The sequence below is a fragment of the Pinus tabuliformis genome, chromosome 5_2 (genome assembly GCF_031772625.1).
Source record: "Pinus tabuliformis cultivar Carrire ecotype Pingquan chromosome 5_2, CPIR1, whole genome shotgun sequence".
In the NCBI taxonomy this organism is placed as follows: domain Eukaryota; kingdom Viridiplantae; phylum Streptophyta; class Pinopsida; order Pinales; family Pinaceae; genus Pinus; species Pinus tabuliformis.
The window spans coordinates 157318464-157333591 of NC_142306.1; the positions used below are offsets into that span (position 1 = coordinate 157318464).

Here is a 15128-nt window from a genome sequence, read left to right on the forward strand (position 1 = left end):
TTGTAATAGACCCGGTGTCTTAATTGTTTCAACTTTATTTTGCTGGCAAACCAAACATTCAGCCACAAACTTTTGAATATCTGATTTAAGGCCATCCCAAAAAAATTCCTTCTTAACCCTGTGGTAAGTTTTTAAAAATCCTGAGTGCCCTCCTAAGGGAGAAGTGTGCAATTCCATAAGAATCTTTTGTTTTAGCTGGGAATTCTTACAGAGGTATAAGCGATCTTTGTACCATAACGAATCATTTTTCCAGCTAAATGTATCAGACGTACTGGAATCTTGTTGTAACTTTCGAATAAGTGCCCACACTTCTTCGTCATTCTTCCATTCCTCCCTTGCTTCGTTTATCCAATCTGGTTGGATAATAGAAATGGCGCACAACAATGCTTCCACATCCTCATTCTTTCTTGAGAGTGCATCTGCCACCACATTTTGCTTCCCTTTTTTGTAGATGATTTCAAAGTCATAACCCAACATCTTTGTGACCCACTTTTGTTGCTCTTCAGAGGATAATCTTTGTTCTAAAAAGTATTTAAGGCTATCATGATCCGTTTTTACCTTGAAGTGTCTTCCCATTAGGTAGGGTCGCCATTTCTTAAGTGCATGGAGTATTGCCAACATTTCCTTCTCATAAATAGCTTTGCTTAAAAACTTTCCCTTGATTGGACGACTTTCAAAAGCAATGGGTCTTTCATCTTGCATTAGAACAACACCAATTCCATTTCCTGAAGCATCACATTCCACAATAAAGGTTTTTGTGAAGTCCGGTGTAGCTAAGACCGGTGCTTGGCACATTGCCTCTTTAAGATGTTCAAAGGCCTTTGTTGCTTCCGGAGTCCATGAAAATGCATCTTTCTTCAATAATGTTGTTAGAGGTGCTGCTATTCTCCCATAATTCTTAACAAACTTGCAATAATACCCTGTCAACCCGAGAAATCCTCGCAGATGCTTTATGGATGTGGGGATTTTCCATTCCTTAATGGCTTTAATTTTGCTAGGGTCTACCTTAACTCCTTCATGAGATACAATATGACCCAAATATTCCACCTCCTGGACTCCAAAGAAACATTTGGATCTTTTTGCATATAATTGTTTCTCCTCAATAGTTGTAGCACCTTGTCAACATGTTCAACATGATCCTTCCAAGACTTGCTGTAGATTAGTATATCATCAAAAAATACTAACACAAATTTTCTAAGGAATGGTTTGAAAATTGAATTCATCAAACCTTGAAATGTTGAAGGTGCATTGGTAAGGCCAAAAGGCATGACCAAAAATTCATAATGACCCTCATGAGTTCTAAATGCTGTTTTCGGAATGTCTTCAGTCTTCATTCTGATTTGATGATATCCTGAACGAAGATCCAACTTGGTGAAGTAAATTGATCCATGCAATTCATCCAGTAATTCATCAATGACAGGAATGGGGAACTTATCTTTAATAGTGAGCTTGTTGAGCTCCCTATAATCCGGACACATGCGCCATGATCCATCCTTCTTGTGCACCAATACTACTGGAGCAAAGAAAGAACTTTGACTCGGTTGAATTATACCAGCCTCTAGCATTTCTGCAACCATACGTTCAATTTCACTCTTTTGGACATAGGGATATCTGTACGGCCTGATGTTTGGAGGAACACTTCCTGGAATCAGATGAATAGCATGATCATGATCACACATAGGTGGGAGACCTTTGGGAGTCTCAAATACCTTGGAATGATTGTCCAGGACTTTTTGGAGATCTGGAGAAATAGATGATTCCGATGTGGAAACATCTAGCGAACATAATTGTGCAATTACACCTCTTTGCTCCTTTTTTAGAAGCTTTGTCATACCATTAGAGCTGATTATCTTTCCTGGTTTCCCTGCAATACCCCTTAATTCAACTTCCTTTCCTTCCGTAGAAAATTTGATGAAAAGTTCTTGAAAATTAAAAGCTATTGTACCCAAGGATTGTAGCCATTGGACTCCTAGTACAACATCAGCACCTCCCATTGGAATGGAAAGCATTGGGCTAGTCAATACATATTCTCCCATGGATAGCTTGATATTATGGCACTTTCCAGAGAAATTTATTGTTCCTCCATTTGCAATCATCACTTGACACTCTGGTGCTGGATATAGGAAGCAATTCAATTCTTTTGCTACCTTACAATGAATAAAATTGTGGGTGCTTCCTGAATCAATCAACACTATTACCTTTTTCTTCTTGATTTGTCCTTCTATCTTGATGGTTTGAGGAGTGGTAATTCCCGCCAATGCATTACAAGATATGGTTGGATTTATTTGTTCTTCATCTAGGCTTTGTTCCTGGAGTATATCCTCTTCTTTTGACCTTTCTTGCTCCTTTTCTTCTTCCTCTTCACAATCTATGTAGAATAATTTCTTCTCAGCACACTTATGACCTTTAGTGTATTTGCTATCACAACTGTAACAAAGCCCTTTTGCTCTTTTTTTTTCCAATTGTTGTGGTGTCAACCTTATAGGTTGTGGAAGACTAGGGGCAACAACACTTCCATCTTTATAGTTGTGAGTGGTATGCTTCCTGGTTGCCATAATTTTGCTTTCCATTTTTCTTGCTAACCTGAATGCCTTCTCTAATGAATCAGGTTCCCAAAGGCGAACATCATGTTGGATATTATCCTTTAAAGACCCTATGAACACATCAATCCTATGCTCCTCTGGAATATCTTTTACCCTTATGTTCAATTTTTGGAACTCCTCAATGTGCTCCATTATTGAACCCTTTTGTTTGAGACTTATCAATTGGCTAAAAAAAGTGTTGCTTTTTGTATCCTCATAATGTGCTATCAATTCTTCCGTAAAAATTGCCCAAGTGATAAATGGTTTACGAGAGAAAAGCCATTGATACCATACAAACTGATTTGGTTCCAAATATAAAGTTGCCATACGTACCTTTTGTGTGTTTTGCACATTATTGAGATCAAAGAATTGCTCCATCTGTAATATCCATGTGGCAGGATCCTTGCCATCAAACTTCCTCATATCGATTTTTGGAATATGGTGAGCCTTCGATCCAACATTAGCGTCTATGGAATCATGATTAACATTTCTTTTGTTCTCATCATGAGTTTCCTTTAGTACCCTTTCACCCTTAGGAACCATTTCTTGTAGCAACTTATTCATATTTATCTTCAATTCGTCCATGTCTGTCTTCAAATCTATCTTCAAATCATCCATCTTAGCTTCCATGTCAATCATCTTAGCTTCTACGCCTTTCTTTAAACAGTCCATCTTAGCTTCTACACCTTTCTTTAAACCATCCATCTTAGCTTCTACATCTTTCTTTAAACCATCCATCTTAGATTCTGTTCCTTTTTGTGCAAGGGACAGTTGTTGCACTTGGTCTTGTAATTTTGATATATCATGTTGCATTTCTTCCTCTTCTTCATGAGTCATGTTAGAGATTTCAGGTTCCTTACTAGGTGTTTGCATTTTCTTTCCTCGGGGCATCAGTTACCGATAATAATGCTCTACTATGCCCTTTGAATTCCTTCAAAATAAATTTTCAAACCTCTCTTAAGCAAAAATTTAAGAAAATCTACACACATTTTTTCACTTTGTAGGAGCTCGATATTGCCTCTGATGTATCTTTGTACTTTCCAATCATCTAGTTCTGAATTTGTGATCTATAGTATCCCTCTGTGTCCTCTTTCCAATGCCACAAGTCTGACCCAAATTGGATTCTCCAAGGAAGAGTTATGTGAAATCTCCCACAGTGACTTGCTTATAGACTAGTTCAGTAGAGCGAACTTGTACGACGTGCCATGAGTCACTGTTTCGACCTTTGGATCTAAAACATGCATACAAGAAACTACAGTCCGTCCTCTTTCTGTACCTTCTTACGAAATTTCAATCCGATCCTTAGAGAGAAAGTTATGACGATTTTCCCCAGGTCACCTGTTTTGAATGTAATTCAGGAGTCTGCAAAAAGACCAACTTCCTCAGATCATATCTCCGCAAATATCACCCTAAATGATTTGAAATTCGGATCCAAGGTTCAATGTGATTTCTTCTCAAATGGTTTTTTTTGCAACTTCTGAAACGTCACAGAAAAAAAGTTATAGCGAAAATGCCACGATGACTTGTTTGGAGCAGCGAAACCCTAGAATCCAAAGCTTTGATACCAAATGTTATGAAACCAGCTCAAGAAAAGATAGAAAAGATAGATCAACGCCTTAGAATCCAGCCTCTTCAAGGGGGAAACCTCCTTTACATTACATAAATTAACAATTCTTGGATGATTCAAATGACAAAACCTCCTTTCTATATATAGGAGTCTAAGGAGTCACAATATAATCCAGCCGACCTAACAATAATAATATAAAGCCACAAAAAATAACAATAGAGGGATTCTATGGGGCACAGAAATAACAATATGGGGGCAGTAGGGGCACAACAATATTAATAAGGGGTATAACTACAATAGTAATGGGGTAATCACTAGTATTATAGGGACCCAACAATGTCCAAATGAGGTTGTTTGCCCAAACATTAACTGGGGATGTTAATAAATGGTTCAAAGCTTTACCTGTCCACCATATTGCAGACTTAGCTGCTTTTCATAGATTATTCATTGATAGATGGGAAAGAAAGAAAAACCCTCTGCAAATACTTTTTGAATATGATAACATTAGAAGAGGTCCTAATGAGTCAGTTCAAGATTATTGTATTAGGTTCAATAGCATCTACAATGCAATCCCTGCTAATCTTAAGCCTCCACCTGACCTAGCATTAATCAAATTCCTTGATGGTTTTGACACTGACATGTCATACTAGTTAAGGGAAAGAAACCCTGAAACATTGGAACAAATGCAAAGTAATGTCGTTAGTGTAGAGGCCAACCCATTAGCCAAGAAAGCCAGAATGAGAAATGAAAAGAGAGTTGGGATTAAAGAGGAAACTTCCACTTTTGATGGAAAAATAGATAGTTTAGAAAAGAGTGTAGAGAGAATAATGGATAGATTAGAAAACATGGAAAGAAAAACTTAGTGGGAGAATCAATAACCACCCCCAATAAGAAACTCCAACTTTAGGAAGAATCCTAATGCTGGAAAGAATGTTATACCAGATCAACAAATTAGGCCTCCCTTCCAGGAGAACTATGCTGAGGGTTCACAGAACCATGAAAAAGAGGATGACACCTAGAAAAAATTATTAGGAATAAAGGATGAAGATGTTGTTTTTCTTACTCAAGAAGAACATGAGTTGTACATGTTGCAACAATTGCTATTAGAATCTGGTGAGTCCTTTAACTTTAAACAGGGTTATGAGTCAGCTATATATGAAGTTCACAAATAGTATAGCTTAAGAAGTAAAAAGAACAATGAAGCTCCCAGTAAAAGATCAATCCAGACCCAAACTAAAAAGATAACAGAAGCTCCAGTCACTAAAATTTTACAAATCCTCCCTAGGGGAACATCGGAGACTTCTACCCCAAAAATTGTAGATATAACCTCCACTGAAACTCAAACTGAAACAGTCACTCAAAACAATCCAAACAGCACAAATCAAAGCAAAACAGCTGAAACACAGACTGAATTTCCTAGTACTGAGAAACAAGATAAAAACACACAGACTACATTTGTTAAGGAAGATATCATCCAAACAAACAAAGCTCAGCTCCCTTTCAACATCAAAACTGAAATAGCAAAATTAAAGATATCAGTTCCTTTGACCGAACTAGTAAAGAATGAATCCTATAGATTACAGATAACTGAAACTTTAAATGTAGGAGAGGGAGAATATGTTGTCAATTTGAATGATGATCAACCTGAATTATTGTTTGGCCCTAAGGTGAATGGTGCTCATCAGCAAGGGGGAGTCCCTCCTTTCTACATTAGCCCGAACATTCATGAAAAAATATTACATAATGCTATGTTAGACTCAGGGGCATCCCATAACTTGATGCCAAAAGCAATCATGGAGAGACTAAACTTAGACATTACCAGACCATATAAGGACTTGTTTTCCTTTGACTCTAGCCAAGTTAAATGCCTTGGTTTGATTAAGGATTTATGTGTAACTCTAGTCCAGTGCCCAACAAAGAGTATTGTGATGGACATAGTAGTTGCAAACATCCCACCCAAATATGGAATGCTATTATCTCACTCATGGGGAGCAAAATTGCAAGGATCCTTGCAGTTAGATATGTCTTATGCCACCATATCTGTTTTTGGCCAACAAAGGAAACTGTATAGAGAGACCTTGATGAAATACATGGTGAGTAGTGCAGAAAAACCACAAAACTTTCCTATATACTCCATGCATTCTGATATGGACTCTTTCATCTTGTACAATTCAAACCATGACAAAAAGGAAATCACAGCTGAAGAACTGAAATACAAAACAGCTGATAGCGAAAAAAAATTTCATGAGTCCCTATGGCATTTGGATTTTGATGGATTTGTGAATAGGTTAGGGGCTGGTGCAGGAGTGTGGATCCACAATATGGAGAATAATCATTTTGAGGGACATGCATTCAGATTAAACTTCAAGTGTACAAATAACATGGCAGAGTATGAAGCTCTGATCTTAGGATTACAAATGGTTAGAAAACTTGGAGCCAAAAGAGTTTCTATACTTGGAGACTCAGAATTGATTATTAAACAAATTAATGGTGAATACTCTGTAAACAATCCTAGACTTAGTCAATATAGGGAGACTGTCCTAGATTTGATTAAATACCTCATGGAAACAAACTTTGTTGCCATTCCTAGAAAAAAATATGCAGGCCCACAGTCTGGCCACTTTTGCTAGTACCTGCAAATTTCCCTTTCAACCAACCATCAGTATACCGCAAAAGTGAGACATAGGCCTGTCATACTAGACAATTTGAAGTATTAGCAGATTTTCTCCCAGGGTTCTCAAATTTATGATTTCATGAATGCTGAAGGTGAGTTTCAGAATTGTAAAATAGATACAGACTGTACAGTAGACAATGACATAGATAGTGACATAGATGTAAATATTTTAGATATAGCTAAACCTACTAATTTCACTAGATTAGAAGTAGATAACTTAGAAAATGTAGAGATAGAAGAAATAATGAATGATGATCCTGAAATTATTAATCTTAAAAATAATTTTTTGCCTAAGGGATTAGTCCCCTTAGAAGATTTGTTTGACTCAAACGATGTAGCTAGAAAACTGAAAATGGAACCTTTAAGAGCAGACATAGAAGAATGTAACATAGGAACTGAGGAAAAACCAAAACTCATTAAAATATCAAAAGCCTTACCTCCAGAGGAAAAGGTAAAATACATAAATCTGTTTAAAGAGTTCCAAGATGTTTTTGCCTGGAGTTATGAAGACTTGAAGTCTTATGACACCAGCATAATTCAACACAAAATACCTCTCAAAGAGGATCATAAGCATTTCAAACAGAAACTTAGGAGAATTAATCCAATTCTTATGCCATCTATTGAGAAAGAAGTTAAAAGAATGTATGATGCCCAAATTATAGCTCCCATTAGATACTCAGATTGGGTTTCAAACTTAGTCACTACTAGGAAGAAAACTAGAGAAATCAGACTTTGTGTTGATTTCAGAAATTTAAACAAGGTCTCATTAAAAGACAACTATCCTCTACCAAAAATGGACCATATCCTTCAGAGGGTAGTAGGCTCATCCAGAATCTCCTTACTTGATGGATTCTCTGGATATAACCAGATCTTAGTTCAACTAGAAGACCAAGCCAAAACTGCATTTACTACTCCTTGGGGTACCTTCATGTATTTGAAGATGCCTTTTGGATTAATGAACACAGGAGCAACATTTCAAAGAGCTATGGATATAGCTTTTTCCAAGGAGATCCATGATTTCTTAGTAGTATACCAAGATGACATCACTGTCTTTTCTAAATCTGATAATGAACACCTAGATCACCTGAGAAGAGTTTTCATTAAATGTAGGAAACATTAGAGAATTGCAGTCATTTTTAGGCAAAATTATTTTTCTTAGGAGATTCATTTCAAATTTAGCATAATTGATTAGCGAACTAAATAACATGTTAAGAAAAATATTCAGCACTTAAATGGACAGTGGAGGCCAAACAGTCATTTGAAGCCATCAAGGAAGCCCTAACCAAAACTCCAGTCCTTATAAGTCTTGATTTTCATAACGATTTTATAATTTTATCTTTTGCTTCAAAACACACCATTGTAGTAGTCTTGCTGCAAAAGAATGACCAAGGATATGAACAACCAATTGCATTTTTCAGTAAATCCTTAAGAGATGCCACACTCAAATACAACATTATGGAAAAACAAGCATTAGCTTTAGTAAAGGCTATCAAAGATTTCAGAGTCTATATTTTGTATTCTCACATCATTGCTTATGTTCCAAACTCAGTAGTTAAGGACATTTTGACACAAAATGGGCCTGAAGGAAAAAGAGGCAAATGGATTGCCACTATATTGGAATATGACATAGAAATAAAACCTACTAAACTTATCAAAGGCCAAGGTTTAGCCAAACTCATGGCTGAATCGAACTGTCAGGCCCTAGATATTAATTTCATTGGTGCCCTTGATGATCAGGAAGAGATGGCGACTCCACAGATTAGTGAACCTTTTACAGATTCACCTTGGTATGCAGATATCATATTTGTATTACTGAACTTACAAGCTCCTCCTAGTTTAACAAGAACTAAAGCTAGATTTTTGAAAATGAAGTCATTAAAGTATTGTATCATAAATAATGATTTGTTTTGGAAAGACATTAGTGGTATTCTTTTGAACTATTTACTGAAAGATGAAGCTGATAAAATTGTGCAAGAATTTCATGCAGGGGATTGTGGAGGACACTTATATTGGAAGACTACTGTTGACAAAATTCTGAGGGCTGGTTTTTACTGGCCCGCTCTTTTTGCAGATGTTAAGAAAAATGTGACCTCCTGTCATAAGTGCCAGATATTTGAGGGAAAAAGAAAGCTTTTACCTTTACCTCTCAAACCCATCTCCACAGAAATTCCATTTCAAAAATGGGGGTTAGACTGCATTGGAGAAATACACCCAGCCTCCTAAGCCCATCCCTTCTAGACAAGCCATAGACACTGTCATTATCTTATTTCTAGAAAATACTATCCTGTCAAGATTTGGATGCCCCCAAAAGCTCTTTACTGATAATGCAACTACTTTTAAATCCAAAAAGATGATAGAATTCTGTAACAAATGCCACATCACCCTTGGCCACTCCACTGCCTATTACCCTTAAGGTAATGGACTTGCAGAATCCTCTAACAAAAGCTCGGTCAATATCATTAAGAAATTACTAGAAGACAACAAAAAGACATGGAACAAAAAGTTGGTCAATGCCTTATGGGTAGATAGACTAACTACCAAAAAGTCCATTGGCACATCTCCCTATCAGTTAGTATATGGGATGGACGTTGTTTTTCCATCCTTTTTGGGAGTGCTAGTGATGAAGATCATCTAGGAGTTGCGGGTAGAACCAAATGATATCCAGAGAAGGATAAATACCATACACTTGCAGCAGACCAGAGAAGAAGTATATGTAAAATCACAAGTAATCCGGGACAAAATCAAAAAGATATTTGATAAAAAGACCAAAGCTGATGATTTTTACATAGGTGATAAAGTTCTTAAGTGGGATTCAAGAAAAGAAGACAAGGGCAAACATGGAAAATTTGACTTCTTATGGCAACGCCCTTATGTCATTTATGGTTACAGGGGTAACAATGCTTTTTTCTTGAGAGAGATAGATGGATTAGATCTACCAGGAGGACCTATCAATGGTAGAATGCTAAAGCATCATTTTCCCACAGATTAACAATAGTTCACTTTACTTTGATCATTGTACATAACATTGTAGAGTTTAGATTGGATTGGATGGTGATCTTTTGAAGTTGAAGCCCAGAGAGAAGGCCCTGAGCTTTGAAGGTTTCACCATCATAAGTATGAATAAGGCAGAAATCACAGAAGAACAGTTTACAGGGTAACTGCAGTCACAATTCAAAGGCTACTGATCTTAAAGTTCTTGACATTTCACCAGGAAATGCCATCCCCATGTGGAGCCACTATTAGGGTCCTATAATAATATGATTCATAATTTTGAATTGGCTATGGTTAGTCTTGTAATATTGTACATACTTTTTCTTTGTGCAAAATGTTTTCCATATTAAAAATAAAAAAAATGTAAAGAGGGTATGTCCTAAAATAAATATCAAAGGACAAAAAGAATAAGAAAAGATAAAAAAAGTGAAAAAATATGAACCCCAAACAAAAACAGATCATGAAAGTGTGCAAGTCTATGTTCCACTACTTTTTACTTTACTGTGCAAAATAATGGTTGTGTGCAGCTTGTCATAAATGCCACAGCCCATGATAGTCAAATTGTTTAATTTTGACTAGTTCATGCTTTAAATTTCATGTTTACAGATAGAGAATAAAGATCTAGACAAACTGTTTAATATTGGCAGATCAGTAGTTAGGTAGAGAAATAAAATGTGCTCATAAGCTTAGTCTAAGCCATTGGAAGATATAAGGTTAGAATTACATAGTTTGCTTTACAAAAGAAAAAGGAAAGAAAGGGTCTGCTAGCCTAAATGCACCCAATAAAGTGAAGAAAAAATGTTAGGGTAAGTACAAGAAAGGTTGCAGAAGTACAAAGTTGTTAAAGCAAAATCACATTTATCATGCTTAATCCTATGTTTCAGTGTGCAGGAGCAGTTATGAAAGTGAAAAGATGTTCACAAGCTGATTTAATTAACTTCCCCTCATTTCATTTCATCCCCCATTACATACTTGCTAATTTCCCCATCATCCCGTCATTTCTTGAGAATATACCCTTTTCTCTTTCATTTTGACCCTTACCCCTTGGTTTCACACATTTCCCTAGAAAATTACCCTCCAAAGGTCATTTCCCAACCCAAAACCCCTCTTCCCTAGTGTGAAACCCATTCCCCGTTGAAAAAATCATTTTCCCCTTATTAATTTCCTTATTTTATCTAAAAAACCCACAAAACCCCCCTTATCCTAAGTTTAAATTCCCCCTCCGCATTTACTTAATTAACTCCGCCATTCATATATTTCCCGACAAAACCCTTTTAGCCCACCACCCTTGGTGCGGTTAACGAACCCCACCACATTAAACCCTGGTCCCATTGTATTTTTTCCGGGGAAAATAGAGTTCGTAATTTCTATTATGAAGAAGTAATAGAGATTACATGTTGTAGATGCCGAGGCATATGCATATGTGTGGTATCAACCACAGTTCTGAAATGTTACAAAAAATACATTCAGTAGGTGTCTCTTGGATACGAAAGGACTGTATCCATACAATATAAACAGATATATAACTTAGAGTTCAGTAGAGAAGCAAAGAGTGAGGTATGACCTCCGGTCATGTACTGAAACAAAAATAACAGTGACTGTCATGTAAAGCCGATGTGTACAAAAAGTTCTGTATATCCAAAAAAATTTTAGATGGGGAAGCCTCCCCCAAGTTGGTGACCATCAATATACGGACGATGATAAAACCTGTGCATCCCATCTGGACTGTATTCTTCAATCATCCAATCACCTAAAGGCCGATCCGCCGCTTCTTTCGAGAGCCGGTCAGCAGTTGAATTTCTTTCCCTGTAGATATGAGAAACAGTGATCCGGTCAAAAAATGTTTTGAGAAAAACAATTTCTTCCAAGATGTGTTTCAAAGAATAAGTATGACAGACAGAAATATTATTGGCCCAGTCAATCACTATCTTTGAGTCTCCAAAAATTTGAATTTGTCGATAATGTTTAGATAGTGCAAAGTATAGTAGATGTCTCAGAGTGATAATCTCTGCATGATTATTGGTGCCCCTCCCGAGTCCCAATCTCAGGTGGAAAAAATGTGAGTCTGAAACATGAAAAAGAATACCCCCGCCACAACCTCGTTCCGATGCGGCCCCATCGAAATAAGCCCAAGGTATCTCTCTGTTGATGATTTCGGGCACAATATGCCGGGGAGGATTTGGTTTTGACTCAAAAGGGATTTCAGAGTAGGCAGCGCAAATGGTGGGCGAGAGGAGCTGCCAGTTTACCCTGCCCTGCTCGAATATAATATTGTTGCGATTTATCCAAATATACCAAGACACAACAAGAGGTAGGTTCCTAGCCTTTTCCGAGGGCACAGCAGACCACCAGTGCGTCCAGGCAGCTAGTAAGTCATTTGCCTGCCAGACAGTGGGGATATTGAGGGACTGAGTAACCTGCTGCCAGATCATACCAGTGGTCTCGCAAGTCATAAAGAGATGCATTGTAGATTCCTCCGCCTTTCTGCACAGAACACACCAGTTCGGACCCGCGAATGCTCTTTTTTTCAGGTTCTCCCCAGTAGGTATTTTATTTGCCAAAATGTTCCACAATAATAGTCTGGTCCTAGGCTGAGCATGTAGCTTCCAGATATCCGACCACCAGCTATTGAGGGATTCAGGCTGTCTGTCTTCAATGAGCTTAATGTATCCAAGCTTAGGAGCGTAAGAGCCAGATTTGGCCGGTGCCCATATAAGCTCATCATCCATCTCATGTAACTTGATATGGGATTCTGTGAGTGCCTGAGTATATCTTTGCCAATTATCAGACCAATCATCGGTCAGCTGCCACAGTGGGTCCGTGACCCATGCCTGAGAGAAAATGGTGGATCTGTGAGGATCCCCAACTTGAGCCAGATATTTGATGCCCCGATCATTGAGGTGACGGATAAGGTCGTCCGGCAAAAGGTGTGCGTTCCCAGACCCAGTCCATGGATCACGCCCAATTCGAACTTGAGAACCATTCCCAATTTTCCATAACAGATTATCCTTAATGAGAGGCAGAGCTTTGAGGGTAGCTCTCCAAATAGCTGAAACACTCTGCTGGTTCCATGAGGGTCTGCGGAACCAATCAATGATGTTGGATGGCCAGATGTATTTATAGTGAATGACTTCAGCCCGTAAACTATCCATCTTAAGAAGAGACCAGCCCTGTTTTGCTGATAAGGCAAGCGCAAAATCAGTGAGGGATTTAAGTCCCCAACCACCCCATTTCTTTGGCATGGATACAATAGACCAACTTGTCCAAGCAAAAACCCTACCTTTTTTATTCCCATTCCATAGGAATCTGTAGCAGAGTTGTTGAATTTTTTGTAAGATGCCCTTTGGAATCCAAGTGAGGGACATCCAATACACCGGAGTGGCCTCCAGAACTGACTTGATCAACTGTAGTCTGCCTGCTTTGGATAGAAAACGATGGTGCCAGCCTGTGATCCTTTTTTCAATTTTGTTGACTAGCCAAGCCCAGTGTTCCATTTTATATCCATCCGGTCTTAGTCTGAAGCCAAGATATTTAATGCCTTCTAAAAGGTTATTTTCCAGATATGGGAAGAATTGTTCAGCCAATAAGGATTCCTGATGTGTACATCTCGTCACTGATCTGGTGGACTTGTCCCTATTTATCTCCATGCCCGTGGCTTTACAGAAAAGAAGGAGAATATTATATAGGGCAATACTATCTCTGATGCTGCCATTGAGGAAGATAAGAATGTCGTCTACAAATAATAAGTGTGTTATGGTGTATTGATCAGTAATCTTGATACCGCACAGCTCCCCATTCCGCTTTGCATCCACAATGAGCCTACTCAGTCCCTCCATAACTATTAGAAAGAGTAGTGGAGATAGGGGACATCCTTGTCGGATACCTCTGTTGATGAAGAATCGATCAGAGGCAGCGCCATTTATTAGAATAGCGAAAGAGACAGAGGATACACATCCCATGATCCAATTGATAAACATATGAGGAAAGCCAAGATGGGTGAGTATCATTTTCAGATATAGCCAGTTGACCTTATCAAATGCCTTTGAAAGGTCAATTTTTAAGGAAACTCCTTTAAGGTTCTTCAACTTGATAGAGTGTAATGCTTCCTGGGCAGCACCAATAGCCTCATGAATATGGCGGTTTTGAAGAAAAGCGAATTGTTCAGCAGATATATGGGAGGAGAGGATCGGCTTGATACGATTTGCAATAATCTTGGCAATAATTTTATAGAGGCAATTACAGAGGGATATAGGCCGAAAATCATTGAAGGATGTTGGATCATCGGATTTGGGGATCAAGGCTATGAAGGTTTGGTTCATAGGAGGGTGGATGTGTCCCGAGATCCGGCTTTCCTCAACAACTGCTAAAAGATCCGCACCCAGCAGATCATAGAATGCCAGGTAGAATTCAACAGGCCAGCCATCCGGTCCCGGGCTCTTGTCTCGCTTGAACCATTTAAGGGTACCTTCCAGTTCTTGTGCAGAGACAGGATTTGTAAGGTCTCCAATGTCATCCTGTTCAACGAACCGAGGGAATTTTTCTGCAACTCTAATGATGTCTGGAAGGATTATATCATTCGGAGCCGTGAAGAGCCTCTTGAAATGTGAGACCCCTATACCTGCCAGTTGTTGGTGTGTGTTGGCCCAACCTCCTGTTTCCAATGGAAGTCTCCAGATGGTATTAGTAGCCTTTCTGCCATTAGCCATGTTATGAAAGAATTTAGTATTACAGTCCCCTTCTTTGAGCCAGATGGCTCTGCTTTTAAGTCGCCACTGCTCCTCCTTTTCTTGTAGAATTTTTGCTTTGACCTCAAGCAATTGTTGTAGGGAGGTTTTTGTGGCATCCGAGAGATATCCCTCCCCCTTCTCATCAGTCAATGAGGCAATCTGAGCTTCGGTATCTAGCAGAGTCTGATCATCCCTGTGCCTCTTTGATTTCGCCCAGTGCTCAGTTAAGCCTGTGAGTTTTCTGAGTCTCTCACAAAAATCAGAGGCTTTTCTCCGTTCTCGTAAAGGGGGCTGAGTTGTCCAGAAGTCCGAGACCATCTTGATATAATCCGGTTCTTTTAGGTGCCCGGCAAAGAATTTAAATGGAGACCGAGGCTTCAAGTTATGCTGACTGATCTGTAGGAATATCGGATGGTGGTCAGATAGCCCCCCAGATCCCACCCATTGTCTGTATAGAGGGCAAATCTATATGAGTTCCTGATGCATCATAAATCTGTCCAGCCGCCGCCCCAGAGCAGCCACACCAGTACGCTGATTGTGCCAAGTAGGTAGCTTCTTGTTCATGGGGATGTCCACAATATGGTGTG

The 15128-nt window shown here is 38.6% G+C and overlaps 1 protein-coding gene across 1 annotated transcript in view; it reads right to left on the reverse strand.

Moving 5' to 3' along the window:
• LOC149158000 (uncharacterized) overlaps positions 1-14859 on the reverse strand; it is a 28319-nt gene extending 13460 nt beyond the window's left edge. The window contains exon 1 of the mRNA XM_089433848.1: positions 12064-14859. Coding sequence (XP_089289974.1) covers positions 12064-14859 — 2796 coding nt within the window. The remainder of the gene's footprint in view (positions 1-12063) is intronic.
• Positions 14860-15128: the final 269 nt, after the last annotated feature.